At 44.2% G+C, this 22,740-nt stretch overlaps 1 protein-coding gene across 2 annotated transcripts in view; it reads right to left on the reverse strand.

Moving 5' to 3' along the window:
- Positions 1 to 1,297: 1,297 nt before the first annotated feature.
- The window catches only part of EXOSC2 (exosome component 2), a 30,890-nt gene continuing 9,447 nt past the window's right edge, over positions 1,298 to 22,740 (reverse strand). Inside the window, exons 2-9 of one of the 2 annotated variants that reach the window (XM_085613964.1) lie at positions 7,036 to 7,137; positions 6,685 to 6,730; positions 6,508 to 6,597; positions 5,599 to 5,664; positions 5,046 to 5,114; positions 3,248 to 3,424; positions 2,763 to 2,891; positions 1,298 to 2,032 (exon numbers count right to left, since the gene is read on the reverse strand). In XM_085613964.1, the coding sequence (XP_085470090.1) occupies positions 1,952 to 2,032; positions 2,763 to 2,891; positions 3,248 to 3,424; positions 5,046 to 5,114; positions 5,599 to 5,664; positions 6,508 to 6,597; positions 6,685 to 6,730; positions 7,036 to 7,137 (760 nt within the window). In that variant the 3' untranslated portion in view covers positions 1,298 to 1,951. The remainder of the gene's footprint in view (positions 2,033 to 2,762; positions 2,892 to 3,247; positions 3,425 to 5,045; positions 5,115 to 5,598; positions 5,665 to 6,507; positions 6,598 to 6,684; positions 6,731 to 7,035; positions 7,138 to 22,740) is intronic. The other variant, XM_085613965.1, reaches the window with a different exon arrangement.

The raw sequence follows: 22,740 nt of genomic DNA on the forward strand, positions 1-22,740 counted from the left end.
AGGATTGGGAAAGTTGACAAAAATCAATTTTTATTTAAATCTGATAAAACCCAAAACTGCTCGCATGTAAAAGTACTTTTGTAGAGACCCAGAATGTTTATTTCATACTAGGCCCAACATCCTACACCCATCCAAGTGGTCACAAATCTGCAAAGTTAAATCAATTCAAACATAGCATTTTACTAGCAAATCTCAGCTGTATTTACAATTATTTTTTTCCTTTTGAAGCTCAAATAACATATATATATATATATATATTTAAAGTCTGCTGCCCGTACCATCACATTTGAATTATAGCGGTGCAATTTACCTGGCTTTTCTCCGGTACATCATCACACGTTGGTAAAACATTCAGCTTGCTGATACTCTGCTTCGTTTTGTACAGATGTCCAACTTCACCCCTCTAATACCTCCCACTTGCTCTTAGGCTTACCCTCAAAACCTTTGCTATAATTGAGCCAACTGTTTGTGGAAGGGAAGAGACTACCTTACCGGGGCTCATTATTTCACAAAAATGTGCAAACCATAGACATTATCTGGGTGAATGTGGGCATACAATCAAAACAAAATAAACATTTAAAATTTTTGATCCAATTAGCTCGGTTTAGAATCATTCAAATTAGAGCGTAACATTTGGTGTTCTGGGTCCATCTGGTTAGAGTTCTGCCATGTTATAATCCTATTTGATTGTGAATGGAGTTAATTATATCAAAAATATTTTTTTAATGTTTTGTTCAATTATATTCCTGTTGTGTACCACTGTCTTGAGATATACATTATTTTCCGCATTATTTTTGTAATCGTAGTCCAATAGGAAGTAAATGTCACAAAACGCATGGTAACATTTGGGATATTCTTGGTATCCACAAACCACTTATTGTTACTGTGGTCCAAAAAGTACACGAGTATTAGAGACACTTGAAGAAAACCAAACAGACTATTAAAAATACACTCCCTGTATTTCCGAGTTCCACGCTGACATCAAGGTTCACACATGATCCAAAGCTGAATCTTTTTGGTAAACTGGAACCAGCTACTACATTACTGTGACAAGCAGCTTCCACACAGAACACCAACTCTGGTGGACCCACTGCATCATCTAAAGACGATAGGGCAAACATTGCTTGGATCTGTCAGAGGTGTAATCGTCCAGAATCCCCAGTTACTTCCTAACAAACTCCAAATGCGTATGTCATTTGGGGAGCAGCGAAGCAGCCACAATATTTGACATTTCATAGTCATCGTTCTGTTCCACGTCTCTAGTTATGTGTTCTGTAGATCAAAAATGAAATTCACATTCTTAGGAAAATATTTTATTTTTCACAAGTGAATTGGAGAACGATTTGAAAAACTCTGCAATCGAAAGCACATCAAGCATGTGTATGTTACCAGTAAAACGATTACAACAATAAAAATGTACGTTGATTTCGCAGTTTTTGAAGTGGGTGTAGACAGGTAAAATATAAACACTACAAACACATTTCTACAGTGGCTCACAAAGAGTTGCAAATTCTTAAACAGGTTTTTCTCAACAGAAACGGTTATAAAGATAAGACCACTTAACTCGCCCAGATGCAGGCTCTGTCCCAGACTCTTGAATAGGTCTATGACTTTCCAGCCATAGAATCTTTGCAGGAGCAGCAGTGGGGTTCTCGACTCTTTTACCCTTTGTACAGTATCCCACTGGAAATTCTTGGAATGTCATTGTTCCTCATCTAGCAGGGCTTGTTTCAGAGATTGGTCTCTTACAAAAACTTGTCCATGAGCAGGAGGTTCTTAAAGTTGGACCGCCACCCAGAGTAGAACGAGGATGGACTCAAGTGCTAGCAGAACCGGAAGTGCACTCACTGAAGGGGTTGCAAATCCCTATCTGCTACCTTGACAGCTGTGGGCCACAGAGCACTGTTGCCACCAGACTCCATGTTCATGTCCTTCCTTCGGAGTTTCCAACCTATCCTTCCTGGTCTATGAGTCGCTGCCTCGTTTCCATCACAATCTCTTCCGCCACCTCAGGCTTCAATAGATCCTTGATCTACGGAAGGGAGAACAAAGGAATGGTGAGTACAGAGGATTGACTCAGAAGCAAGTAACCCACCAGCCACTGGACACTCATGATGCATCTTGGAGTTTGGTTTCATCAGCCTGGCACCAGTTACAATGGGCAAACTCTGAGCACAGTGAAGGATTAGTACCACAGACAGACGACCATGACCATGCTAGGTTTTGGTAACTGATATTTGTAAACCGCATGGACATCAATTAGGTATTCCAGTTACAATTCAAGTACTTTCACACTGATATATATATTTTCTAGAGTCAGTGATTTTGCATCAAATCAAAAATGTTTTTTTCCCCAACACATGGATAAAATGTGAAGAAAACTACTGCAGCAGAATTTATAAATGTATGAATACAGGAATTCTTGCAACGCCAACACTGTGCGCTTTAATAGACAGACAGGTTACAATAAAGTACTGTGGCACCGCTGCCCTCCAGACTGTTTGCTGCAAGGAATGCTGGCATCACGCCCCATTTTCAGCCCAGGCACATGGCATTGTTACAACTAGCGGATAACCTTTGTGAGCAGGCACTGAAGAAAGACATTATTTGAGCGCAAACATAAAGCTGAGGAGATACTGTGGGAGGTACAGAATTTATCCCCCCCCACTCCCCTATCCTGGGCCTCTTTAAGAAATCATCCCAGCAGCGAGTTGTAGGCACAGCACTGTACAGTTAAGGGTGTTGTGTGCACCAGGCCTTACCTGGTGAGGCATGGAAGCCTCATAGCAGTACAGGATGCTGGTGTCATACAGCATCATTTTCTGAGAGGCCAGAGCCACAATACAGTTCCTCAGACGTGAGATCACTTCCCTGTCAGACAGGGGAATGGGCTGTGAAAAGCAAGACAGTGAAGGTGAGGAAACAGGATGGGGACGCTGAAAACAAGCCTGCACAAGACATTTTTTTCCAAGAGCCAACCTAAACTGAGGTGTTCTGGAAAGAGTAGCACTGACAAGCAAACAGCGGGCTCAGCTTAACCCCAGTTTCGCTTCCGGGGCAGCCAGGACCAATCACAGCTGGGGTAGCAAGTGAAGGGAAGAGTAAAAAAGGTACGAAGTGGACTTGAGAGGACAGAACTCCAATGATGTGATGAACAGATTGGGCCAAGGAAGGAAAAAAAGAAACTATTAAAGTGAGGGAGTCAAGTCAACTAAAGCACAATCACAGAAGCATGGCTCCATCTCACCTCCAGGTTGGTGACAAACCCCCCGGCCTCCTCCTCCGTCTGCTCGGGAGTGGGGTAGATCCAAATGAAGCCGTTGTTGCCCAGGATCACAGATGCGCCGCATGGCAGGTTATGAAAATGAGTCTTGCGCCGTTTCACCAGGGAGGGAGAAACCTGCACCAGCAAACCCTGACCCAGCTGAAATGAGAGCGTTACAGTACTTAGCAGGACATGGGAGCGAAACAGGACTCACAGAACAGAGCCCAAGGAAAGAAGCAGAGGAGAGGGTCAGGGGAGAAAAAAGGACAAGGAAAGATCTAAACATGTCAGAGAGAAGGAAAGATGGATATGAGTGGGACAGACGGAATCAGATAAATAAATAAGGAGGCAAAGTTGGGTGAGGGAATGACAGCACAGTGTGCATCCAGTGACACAAGTGAGCACCGGGCACAAATTATCAAAGCCCAGAACATTTATTAAGTCTATTGTATTCAAATTATTTTTACTACAATTCAAAATAATAAAACACACCAAGTCAACCTGGTCAGTAGGAAACAATACATCTGTAACATCTTTTATCCCAAGTTGCAGACTTCCTCGCCTATCAGTAGGAGGCTTTCACTCTCCTCAGAGCTCGAAAGTCCACCTCACCCTAATGTTTGACCCGGAGGACACAAAGACTCACAGTTGATCAAGTCAACACGACCAAACTAAGCAAGTCCAAGGAATCATCTAATGTAGGAGTTTAGCACTCTGGGTGGGAGTACACCCTGATAGAGTCCAAGAAACGAAATGATGGAGTCTACTGTCGCAGAGCAGGAAACAGGGAGGGAGTACACCGCCCGCGAGTGCAAGGACCAAAGGGATAGAGTCTACTATGGGCGAGTCGACGCGTTTCAAATAAGAATTCAATTCAGGGAAAGCTACACCAAAATCTCATTAAACCAGTTATTCTGCTACCCACAAGGTACACATACTGCTTTCTCACCCCTTAGTCTCAGATCTTCGTGGTTTGGTGCATCCAGTGAAAAGAGCAGATTCCTCAATGCACAGATGTAAATGTTCCATCTACAGCGACTTTAAATATGCTGCCATTGTTTAACAACGACTGTAAGCAGAAGGGAGGAATACATTTGATTATGTCAAAAATTCGCTGAAAAAAACAGCAATGGCCTCAGAGGGGCACACCCTCCACAGTACCTCCTCAACATTCAGAAGTTGGCAGGTGCTTTGCAGTCTAAGAGCAGAACGCGGGCCCGCTCTCCCACAACTGTAGAAAATAGAAATTTGGGGTTCCGACAGATCTGCAACTTCCACAGCTTTTTCTTTCGGAAAGGTTTCATCACAGCGCCTTTTCTGTACACACCTCAGCAGTTTTGGTACACACCCCCCACTGGTACCTGTAGTCCAGCTTGTGCATGGGCCCTACCTTGGAACTTCCTCCTTTTAAAACTCCACCTGTGCCATACAATTGTTTAATCTAGAAGTGAACTACAACACACCTCTGAATGCTGAATACATCGATACCCAGCAAGTGTACAAAAGAGAATACAGGGGCTGCTCCACACCAGTGGACTGCTCAAAGAAGGCCAAAGAGCCATGCAAATAACCCAGACTGTCTCTGTGCTCTCAGACAGGCCCTCTCCTCGCCTTGTGCTGTAGGAAAAGAGAACAGGATTTCTGGGTCATCACAGAATGTCCTCTGCTCCTTCGAACACCCCCAAACCACCTGACAGTGTGATAGAAGGCTTGATGCTTTGGGCTGCAAATCATCGTTCTAGGACAGGAAGGACACCTGGTGACAGAACAACCCTCTTACCTTGCCATATTTCAGACTGCGCGTGTGCATCGAAAGAGCACCATCAGAAAATACGGCCTGAACTTCTGCCTAGTGATAATAGTTAAAGAAATAGTGTAATAATGTGTTACTTCTTTGTACAGCTCCCTAAAACACACTGAACAACACTGCAACACACATTTTCCAATTAATATTGCACCCAATATTAGATCAATTTCTCAAACATTCAATGCAGAACCCATACAGCACTTAGCAACCTGCAGCCAGTATACCCCTACACAGCACCATTCGCTAAGACTAAGTTATAAGAATCCCGCAATGTCGTTTACACAGCTTTCCACACACCACCACCGTGTGGCTTTCAACCCCAAATGTCCCACAACTGTCCAACAAAGCAGCCACTTGTAGCAGGCTAGCTTCAATTTAAAACAGTGGCAAACAATCTACAGCCATTGTACCACAAAGGAACTCGGGTTCACTGATAGCAAGCATCTTGTGCTGCTCCAACACTGTGCCTCTGCTAAAGCAGGCACCACTTCACCTGCTTCACCCCGCGTCAACGGACAAAGGATACACTGATCAAGTCCCCTTCCTGCAGGTAGTCCCTCATGGCCAGCTCGTCCTCTGCGGATCGCCGCCTCTGAAGAGAAGGAAAAGAATCCTCAGAAAGCGATGCTTGGTGTTACAGAGCTCCCAAAGAATATTCTCTGCTGCCTTGAACAGCTTAAATTCTCGTTAAAACATGTAGGAACTTGCTAAGAATGGAAGACTAATTTTACCAACAGAAAAGAAAAAGGAAAAGAAACGAACAGCTGGAAGGCAAAAACACGTACTAAAGAGACACACCAGCATCAAGTTGGCGCTCGACATTCAGTTACTGGCGCGTCCCTGGGGAAAAAGTGTTTGTTAAGATCAGTATAGAGTTTAGTATTCAATTAAGGGCCTCCATCTTTCGGCCTGCTCAATGCATGATGTCTAAAGTAAGGAGGTAGGATGTATTAAGCATGATTCGTGGGCCCCCAAATGACACTCCATACCTCATCCCCAAGTGTACCCTTTAAAACCTTCAAGAGGCCACAAAGCGGTCATCTTAGAAAGTGCCCTTTTCATCCAACTGATGCTACCATCTGTGGCCTCAAACCATTCACCAAGCGAATTCATTAATAAAAATAAAAAAGTCTATCCTCTTCACCAGCAGGGTGCAGCAGTGATCCCGATTGTTCATCTTTAGAACCACAAAAGTAGTACACAGCAGTCAAAGCATTCAGGCAGAAGGAAGAATCAGGCCTGGAGCACATAGATCTCCTTCTGGCACCTCATGTCATAAATTATCCAATCCTAAAGCGGTTTACAGAAGCTTGACCTATCCAGCTGGGGAACTGGCACGACCAACACCCAGAAAAACACCACACCCCATTTAGGATCTACGTTGTCACAGGCGGAAAAGAACCAATTCTGAGAAGATGGCCGGACTCATACTCACCAACTCCCCTCCTGGAAGGTTCACTGCGGACAGCAGCAACACAGAATCCAGCCTGGAGTTGGTCTCTACTTTCCATCTCTTTTGCTGCACCTGTGCAGAGACAGTAAGAAAATGTGGCCAATTCTAACTTGTGTTCACTGACAAAGAAGGCAGACCCAGGAAGTCTCTAACTGTTACCTCTGTGATTCTTCCCACCACAATATCGCCAACTTCGCCATTGTATCTGAAAGAAAAGACCAAAGGAAGACATGGTTCATCAAATTCAATTAGCTTCCCTGTCCGTGATTATTCATCAAATTCAAGATGAATTAAGATGTCTCAAGCTTGAGCTGCTGCTGCTAGAGGGATGCTGCGTGCCTGGATGTCTGAGTCTATGCAAAAGTTTTCTTTATTTCATTTCTTTATCACCAATGTTTTCAAGCGAAGTTGGCGACTTTGAACTGGGGATGTAACAATAATAGGCTATTTGTAGATTTCCACTACTGCGTTCTATGGCTACATTGTTGAGCGCACACAGCTAAATCGCACCTGGTCTTTAAAGCTCGGACGCAAATAAGCTTATTGACTCTCTCCACTGCACCGGCGACTGAAGCAAGCAGCTTCTCATCCTCCATGTAAGTCCCATGGCCTCTACAAAAAGAAAAGATCAGATTATAAAACCAAAAAGAACTTTGTGTGAAGAAGAAAATGACAATGTAGTATCAGAATCAAGGGGTCTCTGGAGCACCAGAGTCAACTAGTTGTGGAATGCAGCACAGTTTGCAATAAACAGGAAGTGAAGCATCTGTGGAGGAATCCCCCCTCTCCCCAGGGTCACCACGGCTGTTAAGCCTTTTGCTAGACCCTATATTTTTACAGGCTGTAGAACTCTCTGCACATTACCAGGGATAAAGAGCCCGTGACGTGCTCCCCACTTTGAACATAGTGAAATTGGCACATCCCCTAACTGGCATATTTCACACACCTATAGGTGCCTAATATACATCGTTCGTTCAAATCACTTTATTCGATTCATTAGAATCATAAAAGTTTACACAATAAAACATCTAAACGCGTTTACAAAATTCGTACATATTCCCTTCCATAGATCTTAATAAACAAGCAAAATTAATCAATTTCAAAATCATCATAGCCATCCCCACCCCCACCTCAATTTGTACACTTGACTAAAAGGAAAATTCTTAGTAAAAAATAATAAAATTGGATTCCTTTTCACACTTCATAACGTTTCCTGATTATAAATGCAGTTCTAATAAAACTAAGTACTGCACTAGAAATTACAGCCGTAGATATTGACCTTATGTAGGCATAGCCCTCTTAATAAGAGCAGGGCCTAATAACCTTCAATATAGGTTTAATAAAACGTGCTCCAGGGTATTTATACAGGGAACAGAACAACATAAAATGCATAGCACTCTGTTTAGCCAAGATTATTACAAGGACAGGGGGCTAGTCTCTCACACCAGCCAGCCTAATATACAGTATTTTGAGTACCAGGACCAGTAAGTTAAATGTCACTAGTGTACTTTAGCACACATGGTGCCACCTAATTCTATGACATTGAAAACAAGACAGCAAGCCTTCCATCTGTAACCTGGGGGTTGCAGTTTTACACTATAAATTCAACCTGTCAAAATAATCCCTTTTCACAGGTCAAAACCTTCCTTTCAAATATTGATAAGTCATCCCTATGTAGGCATTCTTTTCCATAATGCAGGGTATGGGGTATTTAAAAGTAGGACAGGGAGAAATTGAATGTTTAACCGTACAGAGAAAAGGTCCCAAAAGCTATTCCAAAGGTCACAAGGCTGGCTTTTCTATAGGAAAACACTGGATTACATCATTACAGTGAATAAGAACAATTGTTACTTACCTGTAAACAGGTGGTTCTCCAGTATTGGTGTCTTTCATAGATTCACATGCTTGAATATTCCCCGTCGTCGGAGTGGGAGTCCCACGGTAAATAAAATAGCAATATATATATATATATATATATATATATATATAGAAAAATATATACATAAGTAATCATATAATTAGTGCATATAGGTGTAAAACACACAGTGTACCTATAAGAGAAAAACTCCATAGGAATACAATGGAGAGAGACAAAAGACCTTTGTAGTCTATCTCTGTCATTATGTAAGTCCGAACTCCAGCCAATCAGGCGTCAGCCCCTCTCTAGAACCTTCTCCTCAGAGCTTCTCACCTCAGATTTTCGTAGCACAAGAGTGACTGTAAAGTGCATGAGGAGAAGAGAGCCTCTGAAGGGAGGAGGGAGGGTCGCATGTGAATCTATGAAAGACACCAATACTGGAGAACCACCTGTTTACAGGTAAGTAACAATTGTTCTTCTCCAGTATTAGGGTGTCTTTCATAGATTCACATGCTTGAATATAGAATAGCTAGCAGTAACAATCACCATTGTTTCCATGCCAAAATAGATTCAACATAAATAGATAATCAATCTTCTTATGCATAAAAACAGTATTGAACAACTGTAACATTGTAAATGCATAATATATATGGAAACAATATGGAGGCGGGAGGAAGAGGCTCACCTTACTTAAAAAGATTGCGCAGCACTGCCTGTCCCACTGCAGCATCCTCCTCGCTTAAAGTTGCCAAGCAGTAGTGCTTAGTAAACGTGTGTCTGGTCGACCACGTAGCTGCTCTGCAGATGTGTTGCAAAGATACTCCAGCAAATAAGGCAGTAGATGATGATACTGCCCTAGTGGAGTGTGCCCTCACTGGAGACTGCAGAGGTTTATTTGCCCTTTGGTGGCAGAAGACAATAGCTGCCGAGATCCAGCGTGCAATCGTTGGTTTAGTAACCTGACGTCCTTTATGACAGCGTCCATATGCTATAAAAAGTTGATCGGATTTCCTGAAAGAAGCTGTCTTACTGATGTAGAACTTAAGACACCGCTTGACGTCCAAAGAATGTAATCTTTGTTCTGCAGGTGTCTGAGGATTGGCAAAAAAGGTCTTTAATATTACTGGCTCATTAATGTGAAAGTCAGTAGGCACCTTGGGTAGAAATGATGGATTGGTGCGTAACACTGCAGCATCCGGTTTGAACTGCAGGAACGGAGGTTTGATGGTAAAAGCATGGATGTCACTGACACGACGAGAAGACGTTAGTGCCAGAAGTAGAGCTACTTTCCAAGTGAGATATTTTAGGTCGGCCTTGTGAATGGGCTCAAACGGAGGTCTCATCAATTGTGCCAACACAACGTTGAGGTGCCACAACGGAGGAGGACGCCGAACTGGCGGAAATTTCCGGAATAGGCCCTTAAAGAATTGGCGGATTATTCTTGAGGAACAAAGGGAACTTGATCCATCTTGCCGGAAACGGGAAATGGCTGCTAGAAAAACCCTTAGGGTTGCATGCGACAGTCCAGAACTGGCTAGGTGCAAGAAGAATGGTAGCAATTGCTCTGCCGTGGAATGTATCGGATGAACTCCGTTAGCAGCACACCAATGGCAGAATCGTTTCCATTTAAACTTGTACGTCCTGATTGTAGAAGGTGCTCTTGCCTGTGCCAAAATATCCCTACAATCCTGGGGGATGTCTAGGTGGGCGAACTCATGGTGTTCAGGTTCCATGCTGATAAGCTCAGTGAGGAGGGATTTGGATGGCAAATTCTCCCTTCGCTCATTGTGAGCAGATCCGTCCGATGTTGCAGGAGGATTGGCTGGCATTGGGACAGGAGGAGCAGTTCTGAGAACCACGCTTGCCGTGGCCAGCGCGGGGCTATTAGGATCAGGTGGCAAGGTTGTCTTCTCATCTTCCAAAGAACCCGAGGTATGAGGGGTATTGGAGGAAAGGCGTACGCAAATAGATTGCACCAGTTTATCAAAAGGGCATTCCCTTGTGATTCCTTGTGGGGATGCCAGCTTGCGTAATTTCGGCATTTCCGGTTCTCCGGCGTAGCGAAGAGATCGAGTTGCGGACGGCCCCATAGTTGGAATATCCTCTCTAGAGTGGGTTGGTGTAACTCCCACTCGTGGGTCGACGAGGAGGACCTGCTCAGGGAATCCGCTAGGACATTGGATACTCCTGGCAGGTGTACTGCCGTAAGCAAGATCTGATGACTGAGAGACCAGTCCCAAATTATTTGAGCTAACCTGGAGAGACTTGGGGATCTTGTTCCGCCCTGTTTGTTGACATAGTGCATACAGGTTGTGTTGTCTGTCTGTATTAGCACTGACTCTCCTTGGAGCAAAGGCAGAAACGATTTTAGAGCCAGAAAAATCGCCATGAGCTCCAACTTGTTGATGTGCCAAGATCTTTGATGTGTGGACCATCTTCCCTTCACAGAGAGATCCTCCAAATGTGCGCCCCATCCTTCCAATGAGGCGTCTGTTGTGAGTGTTCTGTCCGGTGGCAGCGACAGAAAGGACATGCCTTCCGTCAAGTTGGCTGGAATTGCCCACCATGCGAGTGCTGACTTCATCTGATCTGTGACACATATCATGTCGTGGAAAGATCCCGTTACCTGACGCCACTGAGCATCCAGAGCTTCCTGTATAGGACGTGTCCTCAGCCGGCAATGAGGGATCAAGGCAATGGATGATGACGCCATCCCCAGAAATGATTTTAATAGTCTCACAGAAACTGACTCTCTTGATCTGATCAGAGCCACCAGTCGCAGCATCTTTTTGAGACGCTCCTGGGAGAGGAATGCATTTGCTGACACAGTCTCTAGAGTTGCACCCAGGAAATCTCTTTGTTGGAACGGATGAAGTTGGGATTTTTCCACATTTACGGACAGGCCTAAAGAGCGAAACACGTTCTGGCACAGAAGAGTGTGTTGTCGCAGGTGAGTGCTGGACTGAGATTTCAGGAGAAAATCGTCCAGGTATGGAAATATTTGCACTCCCTGGAGGCGCAAATACGCTATTACTGGAGCCAGTACCTTCGTGAACACTCGAGGGGCCGAGCGCAGGCCAAATGGTAACACTTTGAATTGGTAATCGTGTTGACCCACTCGAAAACGCAGGAACTTTCGATGCCGCTGTAAAATAGGGATATGAAAATAGGCATCCTGGAGATCTATCGTCGCCAGAAAATCTTCCTGCAAGAGTAAGCGCAAGATGTCTACCAGCGTCATCATACGGAAGGATTGGCTCTTTATATATTTGTTTAGTGCTCTTAGATCGAGGATGGGCCTCCACTCTCCGTTTTTCTTTGTGATCAAAAAGAACCGGGAATAAAAACCTTTTCCCTTCTGAGACACTGGTACCAGTTCTATAGCTCCTTTTTGCCTTAAAAGTCGTACTTGATGCAACAGTTCTTTCATGTGAGCTGGTGGCGGTCCGGAGGGTGGAGTGGGAGGAGGGAATTTGGTGAATTCTAAGGCGTGTCCCTTCTTCACAATGTCCAAAACCCAACGGTCCCTTGAGATGGAGGACCATTGGGAATAGAACAGAGAGATTCGACCTCCAACCTTGACCGTCTGGTAAGGGTCACTGTCTCTTTGACGCAGTTCCTCTGTATGAGGATTTTCCTCTATATGACTTGGAGGTTTGCTGCCGGGATGTTTGCTGTTGCTGTCCATAAGAGTAACGGTTGGACCCTTGATTGTAAGGTTTGTATTGTTTATTGTCTCTTCGAAAACTTGAGGAGGTGCCGCGTCCGCATGCACCACGAAAATTACTCCGCTGAAATTGAAGGTTTCCTAGTGATCTAGCTGTTTCAGTATCTTTCTTTATGGACTGTAGAGCTTCATCGACGTGGCTCCCAAATAAAGACTCGCCGTCATATGCCATGTTTAGGATCATGGACTGAACCTCCTGACGAAAGGATGTAGATTTTAACCATCCTTGCCTACGCAGAACAGCCGCTCCGGCAAGCTGACGGAAACCCATGCAGGCGATGTCTACTGCACAATCGATTATTTCCGCCGATGCCCCTTCTCCCTCTTGGAGCAACTTCATTGCCTCCACTTTAGATGGCTCTGGTAACTCCTGAACCACATCCGAGATATCAGCCCAAACTTGTCTGTCATAGCGTCCCAGGATGGCCAAGGCATTAGCTGCTCTAACCACCGTAGAGGCCATAGAAGAGAATTTACGCCCTATGGCATCCATCCGACGTCCGTCACGATCCGGAGGCGAGGTGATAGAAGATGCCGGATTTTTCGCCTTACGTTGCGCTGCCTGCGTAACGACCGACTCAGGTTTAGCCTGACCCGTGAGGCATGCTGGGGTTCCTATTGGTGCCTTATATTTCTTTTCTAATCGAGGCACCTGAGCTGGCAAGGTATTCGGTGTCTGCATTAATTTCTTGCCTTCTTCCCAAATAAACTCAACTATGGGAATTGCATGAGTCTGTTTGTAAGGTTGATTCTTGAAATCATAAAGGAAGCAATCTTCCTCCCTGCGCTCCGTTGTTAACTTAAAACGGTGTGATGCCCTTTCCATCAGTTGGTGAAAGTTGGCTATGTCCACTGGAGGTGAATCCCCTGTTACTATCTGTGAGGGGGATGGTGTTTGTGCCTGGTAATTGTCCCACTCCGCCATATCATCATCATTGTCATCTACATCCCCATCATCATCTGGGATTTCACCCTCTTCTGTGTCCTGAGTGCCTTCCTCTAAAGGCTCATAATGAGGCAACAACCTTTCCGGAACCTGTCGTGGAGGTACAGGCGGCATCTGAGGAGCAGGATTTACAATAGGTACCGGTGGAATAATTACTGGAATCACCGGGGTTGACGGAACCTCTGAACGTTGAGGGGATAGAGGGAACCGTTGGTTGTAGTCGTCCAACATGCGTTGGAGATTAGTAATGAGCGACAGAGGAAGAGTCGCCGTTTTATGCTTCGGAGGGGCTTGGTGTATATATACCGGGTCCTCATCCTCACTACTGACATCCTGGCACTTAATAACCAAGTCGGATGGACTTTGTGCCGTTCCGAAAGACTCCGGTAACCCCTCGGATTCCTGATCCGAATCTGTAGCAAATAATGGTGAGGGAGGCTGTGCAACTCCCAAAGGAATATTATGTTCCTGGCTCTCCGAGCCCACAGTAGGAGGTAATGGTGTCCAAGAAACTCCTTCCCTTCTTGTTTTCTGGGTAGCCGCCACACCGCTTATTCGTACCCTTACGAATGTCTGTGGAGATGTACTCGTCGATGGAGCCGTCGTCGAAGGAATGATGGTCGACGGAATTATCGTCGACGAAGTCTGTGGCAACAAAATTGCCGTCGACGGAGCCGCCGTCGACGGGGCCATCGTCGACGGAGCCACCGTCGACGGAGCCGCTGCCGGCGGAGCCGTCGTCGAGGTCTTCGTAGACAAGGCTTTCGTCGACGGAACCACCGTCGACAGTGTCGTCGTCGGGATCTTCTTTTTCTTCGCCGACGGAGTGGGCGTCGACGCGCTCGACGACGTCTTCGTCGACGACACAGTCTTCGTCGACGGAACCTTTACCTTCTTCGTCGACGTCGAAGTAATGGGCACGACAGAAGTCACCGCCCTTGAAGAACTGATGGTAATCGTCGACGAGGATAACGTCGACATAACGCTCGTCGACGACGAAGCAGCTGACGTCGTCGTCGGGGTCACCGTCGACGAGGTAGAAACAGCAGATCTCGTCGTCGGGAGCATCGTCGACGAGGCTGACAAGTTTTTCCCCGAGGAATGGGAAGTAGACGCCTCAGCAGCCTGAGAACAGTGTCCCTTAGGCGACAAATCAGTAGGTGAAACCACAAGGGTGGCAGTTGTCAGAGGCAAAGCCAGCTTCTTTTTCTTCAGGAAAGGAGATGGTAACTCCTGCACACTACTGCGCTTAGAGGCTGGTTGAGAACGACCAGAAAAGAGACTTTCCACATCAGAGAGTGGGTTATCCTTGTCCTTCAGTCTCTGTAGCCATAATAGCAGTCGGCCTTCTCTGTCCTTTAGAGTTTTTGTAGAAAAGGTTCTACAAAACTTACATTTTGCCACCTCATGGTCAGGATATAAACAGTAAATACACTTACTGTGTGGGTCCTCAGAGAACAAACGCAGTTTCCCACATGAAGAACATGGTCTAAATAAAGATTTCTTACTAGTGTGGTAAATAATTTAATTACCGGGACTTAATTTGATACAGAACATAATAAAAATAGCTCAATAAGTAAGAGGCAGAATCCGTGGTATTTAGAGGTTAAGAACGGGCTTTATTCCAATGGACGATTTCGAAATCGTGGACTCCAAGTTCCATCACCACGGAGGCTCAGGAAGTGAAGTACATACATTATTGATAATTAATAACTTTTATACAATAGGCATTACAGCGAAGCAAATGCAAGAGGCGTAACAATTGATAGCAAAGATAACATTTCACATGCGTAGCTGAAGGAGGCGTAATTTGGAGTAACAAGGAAACGTCATTGGTTGTGATGTTACATATGGGTGGACCTATGAAATAATTTCGCAATGTCAGCAGAAATACTTTGCAGAGATGCGCGCGCAGCAGCATGACGTGTGATTGACGTGCAGCTAGGGGGTGAAGGGGACTTGACATTTAGCTCTACATGTGGCGACAGATGTCTAGAGGGTCAAGTCAACCTAATCCCAAATCATATCTAACATCCTATGTTTAAAGAACTATGTTATCCAAAAGAGAGGCCTTCTTGGAGTAGAATCTTATTCTATACTGACTATACTGACTGTTAGTGCGTGTACAAGCGTCTAAGTGTCTACACTAGATGCGAGGGCAGGAATCTTCCATAGTAACAGGACTACGAATTACTTGTATAAAGACAGAGAAGCCGGGCCTCTGCTCGGTAGTTGGCAGAATGTTTACTTAAGCTACTAGACAGGAATGCATTGGGCAGGGAGCGGAGCAGATAATTTCCGAAGGTGAAATACAGTTCTTGGCAGGCAGCAAGCTGATGTCAGGCATCGTGAGCCGCGCAGGGAATGAGACAAAGTTCATGGTCACAGATGCAGGCTCGGACTGGAGCTTCAGAGACAGAAAGCAAGAAAAGCTTGATGACAGAATCAGGGCCTACTCGTCTGAACTGTAAAATGGCATAAGTGAACCATATAAAGGCGGTGGCCTTTCGTACTTAGGAATGGAATATCCGGCCCATTCATGGCGGATCTGAAAGAGGACATGTTAACGGTGGACGCACATGTATTTGCGTCTTCATAACTGGAACTGGAGGGAACATACATGTACTTGTAACATGTACATAGAACCGTTGGGGTCCAAGATAGGGGACATAACTGACCAGAAAAATCCATATTTCCACATTCCCTCCTTGTCCCCTACTTGCCCGTCAAGAGATATCAATCTTCATTAATCCATTGATCTGTTCATATAGCATCATTTGTTCTTCTTTCTTCTTCCGGGATCTTGAATGAAAATCTTGATGTGGAATGCACGATGTGGCACACAGACCACAAATCGCTGGTCCACATTGCAGGCATAAGCAGCAACTGAATAGTATGAGAAGGCCAATACCTAGGAAGGATAGAACTCTCCATCCCCAGGCTGATAACACGCTCCAAAACCAACCGGACCAAGTCCAGGTGCCTGGATTCTGGTGTATCTGGCTTACAATCTTATGAAGGCGCGTTATAGCTTTATATACAGATGGCGAATTTTCTGGTATGAATATGCAACAGCTTGATCCGATGACCCTACAAGCTCCGCCCCTATCAGCCAGGATGACGTCAAGGACAAGACGATTTTGAAGCACAACAATCCGCATGGCAGACTGCTCTTCTGTTAAATTGCCTAGGGCGGAAATAGTTTCGTTCACTACTGCTTCAAGGGTTCTAGTCAATCTACGTATCAGCTTACTATTAGTAACGGTACCTATATAGGGAAAGAGACCTTTATTGAAATCTGTGTATTTTTCCCATGCTGTTTCAGTGTAGTCGACTATTGGGAGATCTCTCCTTTCTCTATTGTGTACTAAATGAGTATTTCTGTGATAATCAGGAGGAGCTAGAAAAACAGGTGGCAAAAGGAATCCAATGTAGCAGGTACCATCCCAATCTAGAGGCAAACGTACATATGCCGTCTGACCACATATAAAATAGGAATGGCGGGAAGCTCTAAATGTCGACTTGCCTTGATCACTGAATTCTATTACAGTGGTGCATCTACTATGGCCCATATGTATGGAACCATTCTTTCTCACACATAATTCACCTTTTACTGTAAATACTGCCATGGCGGGCAAAATTGGAGTAGCTTCGGATTCGATATTTAGGATCATAAGATTAAGCGTAAAATTACCTAATCCATATACTTCATTTTCTAGATCAGTTCCTGTTCTTTTGGGAAGTCCCTCCTTGTTGGGGTGGCAGACTTTAAGTAAAACTAAGTTCAGATTTCCCCATACCCAGTTGTCTTGATAAACTGCAGAATTTGAATCTAAGGAATTAATTAAGCTAAACCATGCTCCACAGGAGCCGTTGTGTGTGAACGGGTATGGAAAAAGAGGTAGAATTCCTTTATAGTTCTGATAGGGAGGGAGTCGGCCACATATCCAACAATTTGTAGCATTGCTAACCTGATTGGAATGATGTAACATACTAATAAAAGTGTTATTGCGCAGCGCAAATCTGTATGACAATTCATGCGGGGGTAATTCACTAAAAGAATGTTCAGCAGTAATATTATAAACATGTCTAGAAATAGGATAATATATGTGCAACAATATACTTGCAATAATTATAAAAAAACTTAAGAAAAACAAAATTAATAACGTCACTGTGCAATGACTACGCAGTGATTTACAATATGTATGTCGTTTCAACATTTTTCGGGTTTTTTCTCTATTCAGATCTAAGGGATACATGTCGGAGACAAATTCAACCGCTTCACCTTGGAGAGGACTTAAACAATCAAATTTCCCGACTGATTAGATCTGAGTTTTAGTTTATAATGTCCGTGACTACTTGAGTCAACCAAAGGAAGTTTTGAGTCAATGGGTGAAGACACACGAGGTGTAGTTTTTATATCCGATGGTAGTCCATAAAATTTCTTGATATGACTTGAATGTACCCAGCCTTTTCTGCCTTCGATCTTCACGGCTGTCCTTGTGGTGAGCAAGACCAATTGTGGCGACCTCCACCTAGGATCCAGCTGAGTCTTTCGATCAAAGTTCCTCACTAAAACGAGATCCCCCGGAATTACGTCATGGGGTTTCACTTCAGTGTTGTCAGGAAAAGCTGCAGCTACCTGTGAACGACAAGATTGTAGTGCAGACATCAAGGAAGCCAAATAATCTGTCAGCATATTACAGTCAATATCAGTTATTTTACGTGGTATAGGCGTCCCCCACATATTTGGTGGTCTGCCAAAGATCACCTCATACGGGGATAGCCCTGTTCGAGAGTGTGCTACCATTCTCATGTAAAAGAGTGCAACTGGTAATGCTACTACCCAGTCGACACCTTTCTCCCTGCATATTTTGGACAATCTGATTTTCAAAGTTTGATTATGTCGTTCCACGAGACCTGCTGCCTCGGGGTGTCGGACACAATGGAACTTCCACTGATAGCCTAACAAAAGTGAAACGTGTTTCATTAGTTCGGATGAGAACGGCTGGCCGTTATCTGAGTAGACAGCACGTGGTAAACCGTACCGTGGGAAGAATTCTCGAACTAGCTGCTTGGCAGTGGTCGGGGCAGTGTAATCTGATACTGGGTACGCTTCGGTCCAACGGGAAAGAGCACAGACAACTACGAGAACATATTTGAATCCTCGACATCGTTCCATCTGGATATAATCCATCTGGAGGATTTCAAAAGGGTGATCAGGAGGCTGAAATCCACCCTGCTCTACGGGGATGCTTTTTCCTGGGTTAAACTGACAACAGATCATACAGGTACGGACTTTTTGTTTCGCTGCTGCTCGTAAATGCTTGTTGAACCAAATATGTTGAATGCTGTCTAGCATAGCTTTTTCTCCTAGATGTGCTGGACTATGGATAGTGTTAATAATGACTCGGACCATTGAATCAGGAAGGAACCACACAGATTTTTCCTTCGTCATCCATCCTTGATCCGTTTGGATCCCTCCTAATTCAGTCCATTTCCTTATTTCGTCTGGAGTAGCATGTGTCTGTATGTCAATTACATCAAGAGTGGGATCCTTAACCATCATGCAATGTGTTGGTGTCTGGACTATTGTCTTTGTCATGTCGGATGTTTGAGTTTGAGCAGTCTGTTTAGCTGTTCTGTCAGCTAGATCATTGCCTTGAGAAATGATATCAGTAATTTTCGTATGAGCTTTACATTTCATAATCGATATTGCAATGGGTAAATGTATTGCATCTAATAAGGCATGAATGAGGGGTCCGTGCTGAATGTGGGCACCGTGAGAAGTTAAATAACCTCTCTCTCGCCACAGCACGCCGAAGTCATGTACAACTCCGAATGCATAACGTGAATCAGTGTATATGTTGACTTTTTTATTTGTGGCTTGAATACAGGCTTGTGTCAGAGCGACGAGCTCTGCTGCTTGAGCGGACAAGGTATTTATACACTTGGTTTCAATAATTTCAGTGTCTGTTGTGACTGCGTAAGCGGCCACTAACTCTCCTGTACCTGTTCTCATACATGAACCATCTACATACAACGTTAGGTCTGGATCTGACAATGGGACATCTGTCAAGTCTTGTCTGGGTTTCGTCGTTATTGTAATAACATCAATACAATCATGAGCTAGTGGGTCTGTTCCATTTACAGGTAAAAGTGTGGCAGGATTCAATGTGTTACAACGTCTGATTTCTATATGTGGCTGAAACAATGTTAATTCGTAACCTGTAAGTCGCGCTATAGTCAAGTGTTGTGTTTGCGTTCGATTCACAAGAACCTCTACTGCATGTGGTACTTGGACTGTCAATGGATGTCCTAACACTATGGCATCGCTTTGTCTGATTGCTAAAGCTGTCGCTGCCACTGATTTCAGGCACGCAGGCAGAGCCTGAGCTACGGGATCTAATGTACTAGAAAAATAAGCACACGGTTTGTGTGATCCTGCTTGTTCTTGTGTGAGTACTGACAAGGCAGTACCTTCTCGTTCTGTAACAAAGAGTGTAAAATGTTTTCTGTAACATGGTGTTGCTAAAACAGGTGCTTGGCATAGAGCTTTCTTTAAGCTTTCAAAAGCTAGTGTGTGTTCCTGAGTCCAAGGGAGGACAGTCGATGTGGCTGCCTCCTGTGTTGTTAATTGAATGAGTGGTTTTGCTAGAAATGCATACTGAGGGATCCACTGCCTACAATATGAAGTGAGGCCTATGAAAGCCCGCACCTCCTTTTGTGTCTTGGGTATTGGCATATTAGCTATTAACTGAATGCGATCTGGTGTAAGCTGCCTTCCCTCCTTGGACAGCGAGTGACCAAGGTAAATAACTCGCTGGACACAGAATTGCAGCTTAGAAGGGGACACCTTGTGCCCCTTTTCGGCTAGAAATTGTAAAACCGTCAGTGATGCTTTTTCACATTCAGGTTCGCTTCGGGCGGTGATCAGCAGATCATCGACATATTGAAGCAGAGCAGTGTTGACTGGCATGTGGATACTGTCAAGTTCTCGTTTCAGTGCTTGGCTATAGATGCTGGGGCTTTCTGTAAATCCTTGAGGTGCGCGTGTGAATTTAAAGCTACGTCCATTTAAACTAAATCCGAACAAGTATTGGCTTTCCGGATCTATTGGGACGCCGAAAAAGGCATTCTTGAGATCAATTACAGTAAAGAATGTTGCTTCGGAATCAATAGCTGTCAGTAATGAAGAGATGTCTGGAACTACAGGGTATTGTGGTACAATACATTTATTTAATTCGCGCAGATCAATAACCAATCGATATACTGGGGAAGCCTTTGGATCAGTTCGTTTAAGAATCGGAATTATCGGTGAATTACATATATTGGAGTCGGTCTCCACAACCACTCCTTGGCCAATAAGCTCGTCAATGATTTGCAGTAAAGCCATTACAGCATCTGGGGGTAACTTGTATTGTCGCATTCGTGGTAGTACCACTCCTGCCTTTAGTGTGACTCGATATGGTGTAATGTTCATGCAACCAACATCTGTAGGGCCTTGTGCCCATAAATGTGTGGGTAAAGTCTGCAGTCGGGAATCCATGTCTCGAGACACATAGTGACCTTTGAAATCACGTAAAAACAATCTTACTCCTTCCGGAGAACAACATATTATAGCTCCTAGAGCTTTCAGTGTTTTTATACCTAACAAGTTTTCTGGACATGATTTAGTAAGCAATAAATCTGTAGTTCTGGTCAAGGGTCCTATCGTAAGAGGAAGAGGCTGTGATACTTCATTAACAATAGGTTTTCCTGAAAAACCAAGGGATATATTCTGTGAGCCTGAGAGGGGTGCCCCTGGAACTTCACTACGTTTTATAGTTGTTCGACTTGCCCCTGTATCAAGTAAAAATTTTCTATCTTGGCCTAATAATTCACTATGTACATAAGGTCCTTCTTGGTCTACAGGGACCTCGATAAGGGGTAAGTCAACTTCCCTCTCTAGGCTGGTTCATGCATATCGTTGATAATCAGGATAGTCATACTGTGCGGTCTGGTACAGCTGTCGTGTCGTGGTTTGTGTGGCAGCAGCCGGCAGCGCTGGTGCGGCTGGCACAAACTGTATAGACTGTTGTGGAGCTGGCATGGCTTGTGCATGCTGCGGTGCTCCTTGTTCATTCTGATCCTGTCTAAGTGGCCGTGGTCTTTCTTTTGTAATACCTGTGGCGATATTACGCTTCAGGACTGGGCAATCGTGTATGTAATGTCCTGGCTGTTTACAATAGTTGCATGTCCCTTTTATAGGTCCTGCTGAATCACCGGAATGTGTCGTACCCTTTTTATGTCCTTCAGCTGGAACTGTCTGAGAGACTAGCATTTTCATTTTCGTGTCTTTCATGCGTCTTTGTTCATGTTCTTGTTCCTCTCTAATTCTATTGTAATGGTACTGTAACATTTGTAACATTTGTGATGGGGTATTACCTTGCCATGTACTCTCGAATTTTAATACTCTATTCTTCACTTGGGGCAAAGAATTTTCAACTAATTTTGTCACAAACAGATGTGGGTATGACTCGCTACTTGCTTTTATACCACTATTTATACCAAAACATTTTTCGAATCGGGCATAGAAATCACTAGTGTCTTCATCTTGCTTTTGTTTACAGGCTGAGATTGCACCCCAGTCTTCCTTTTTCGTAGTTAATAAACGTGGCAGTACCTGTACTAATAAACCTGGTAATGCTTTAGTTTTGTCCCCAAGCCCCGAACCTGGACCTCGGGCCCTTTCTTCATTTTCTAATGCTGTCCAATCTATCTTTTGGTCTCCTACCTCCCACTCTTTTTCCTTGAGTTTTTCATAAATGCCAGCAGGCATTAATACCTTTAATATTGTCATAATGTCGGGATAGGTATACTCTCCCATGAGTAACATATCTTTAATTTCTCGGTGGAAACCCGCTGGGTCTTTGTCATGACTGGGTACCACTTTCTTCATTTCTAACAATTCTATTTTTGATATGGGCGTATATACATATACACGTTTAAACTGATTGTCCTCGCCCTTTATTGGGTGTACTTCTCGTAAGGGATTCTGTCTGTCTATGTAATACATCGGTCTTTCCTTGATGGGCAATGAAACATGTTCTGGACATACAAAAAGAATGTACTGCCTTCTGGATTCTAGTATTTCCTTAATTAACTTAGTACCTGAACCTTTCCATCTATTCGTGAGTAATTCAGTCAATATATCAGGTAAGGGACCAGGATCTGAATGTTGGCTTTTATATAGTATAAGAAGTTGTTGAATCATATAAATCCCAGCTAAACGCTGTTCATCTGGGGTGAGGTTCAAAAATGTGTGTGCTACTGTATCATCACCATATTTTCCGGGACTGTCAACCCAATGAACGGCTGACCTGGCTAATTCTTGTTCATCCATAGAATCGAGTAAATGATAACCCCTTCGTTCTCGCAGTAATTTGTCAGCGGCTTGGAACGAATGCTCGGGGGACCTTATATTTATTATAGGTGTTTGGAAATTCCTGTTATTATCTGGACATATCGGACGTATCGGATCAGTAAAACATCTGGTACTATTACAAGATCTTCCTCTATCTACATAGGCTATGGTGTCTGACTGTCCTGTGGGCAGTCCTGATCCTTCCTCCTCCTCGTTTTGTTCAAACTGGTCTACCGCTAATCTCTCTTCGTGTAGGCGTTCTATTTCTTTACGGATCT

The sequence above is a fragment of the Triturus cristatus genome, chromosome 1_2, assembly GCF_964204655.1.
Source record: "Triturus cristatus chromosome 1_2, aTriCri1.1, whole genome shotgun sequence".
NCBI classification, from domain to species: domain Eukaryota; kingdom Metazoa; phylum Chordata; class Amphibia; order Caudata; family Salamandridae; genus Triturus; species Triturus cristatus.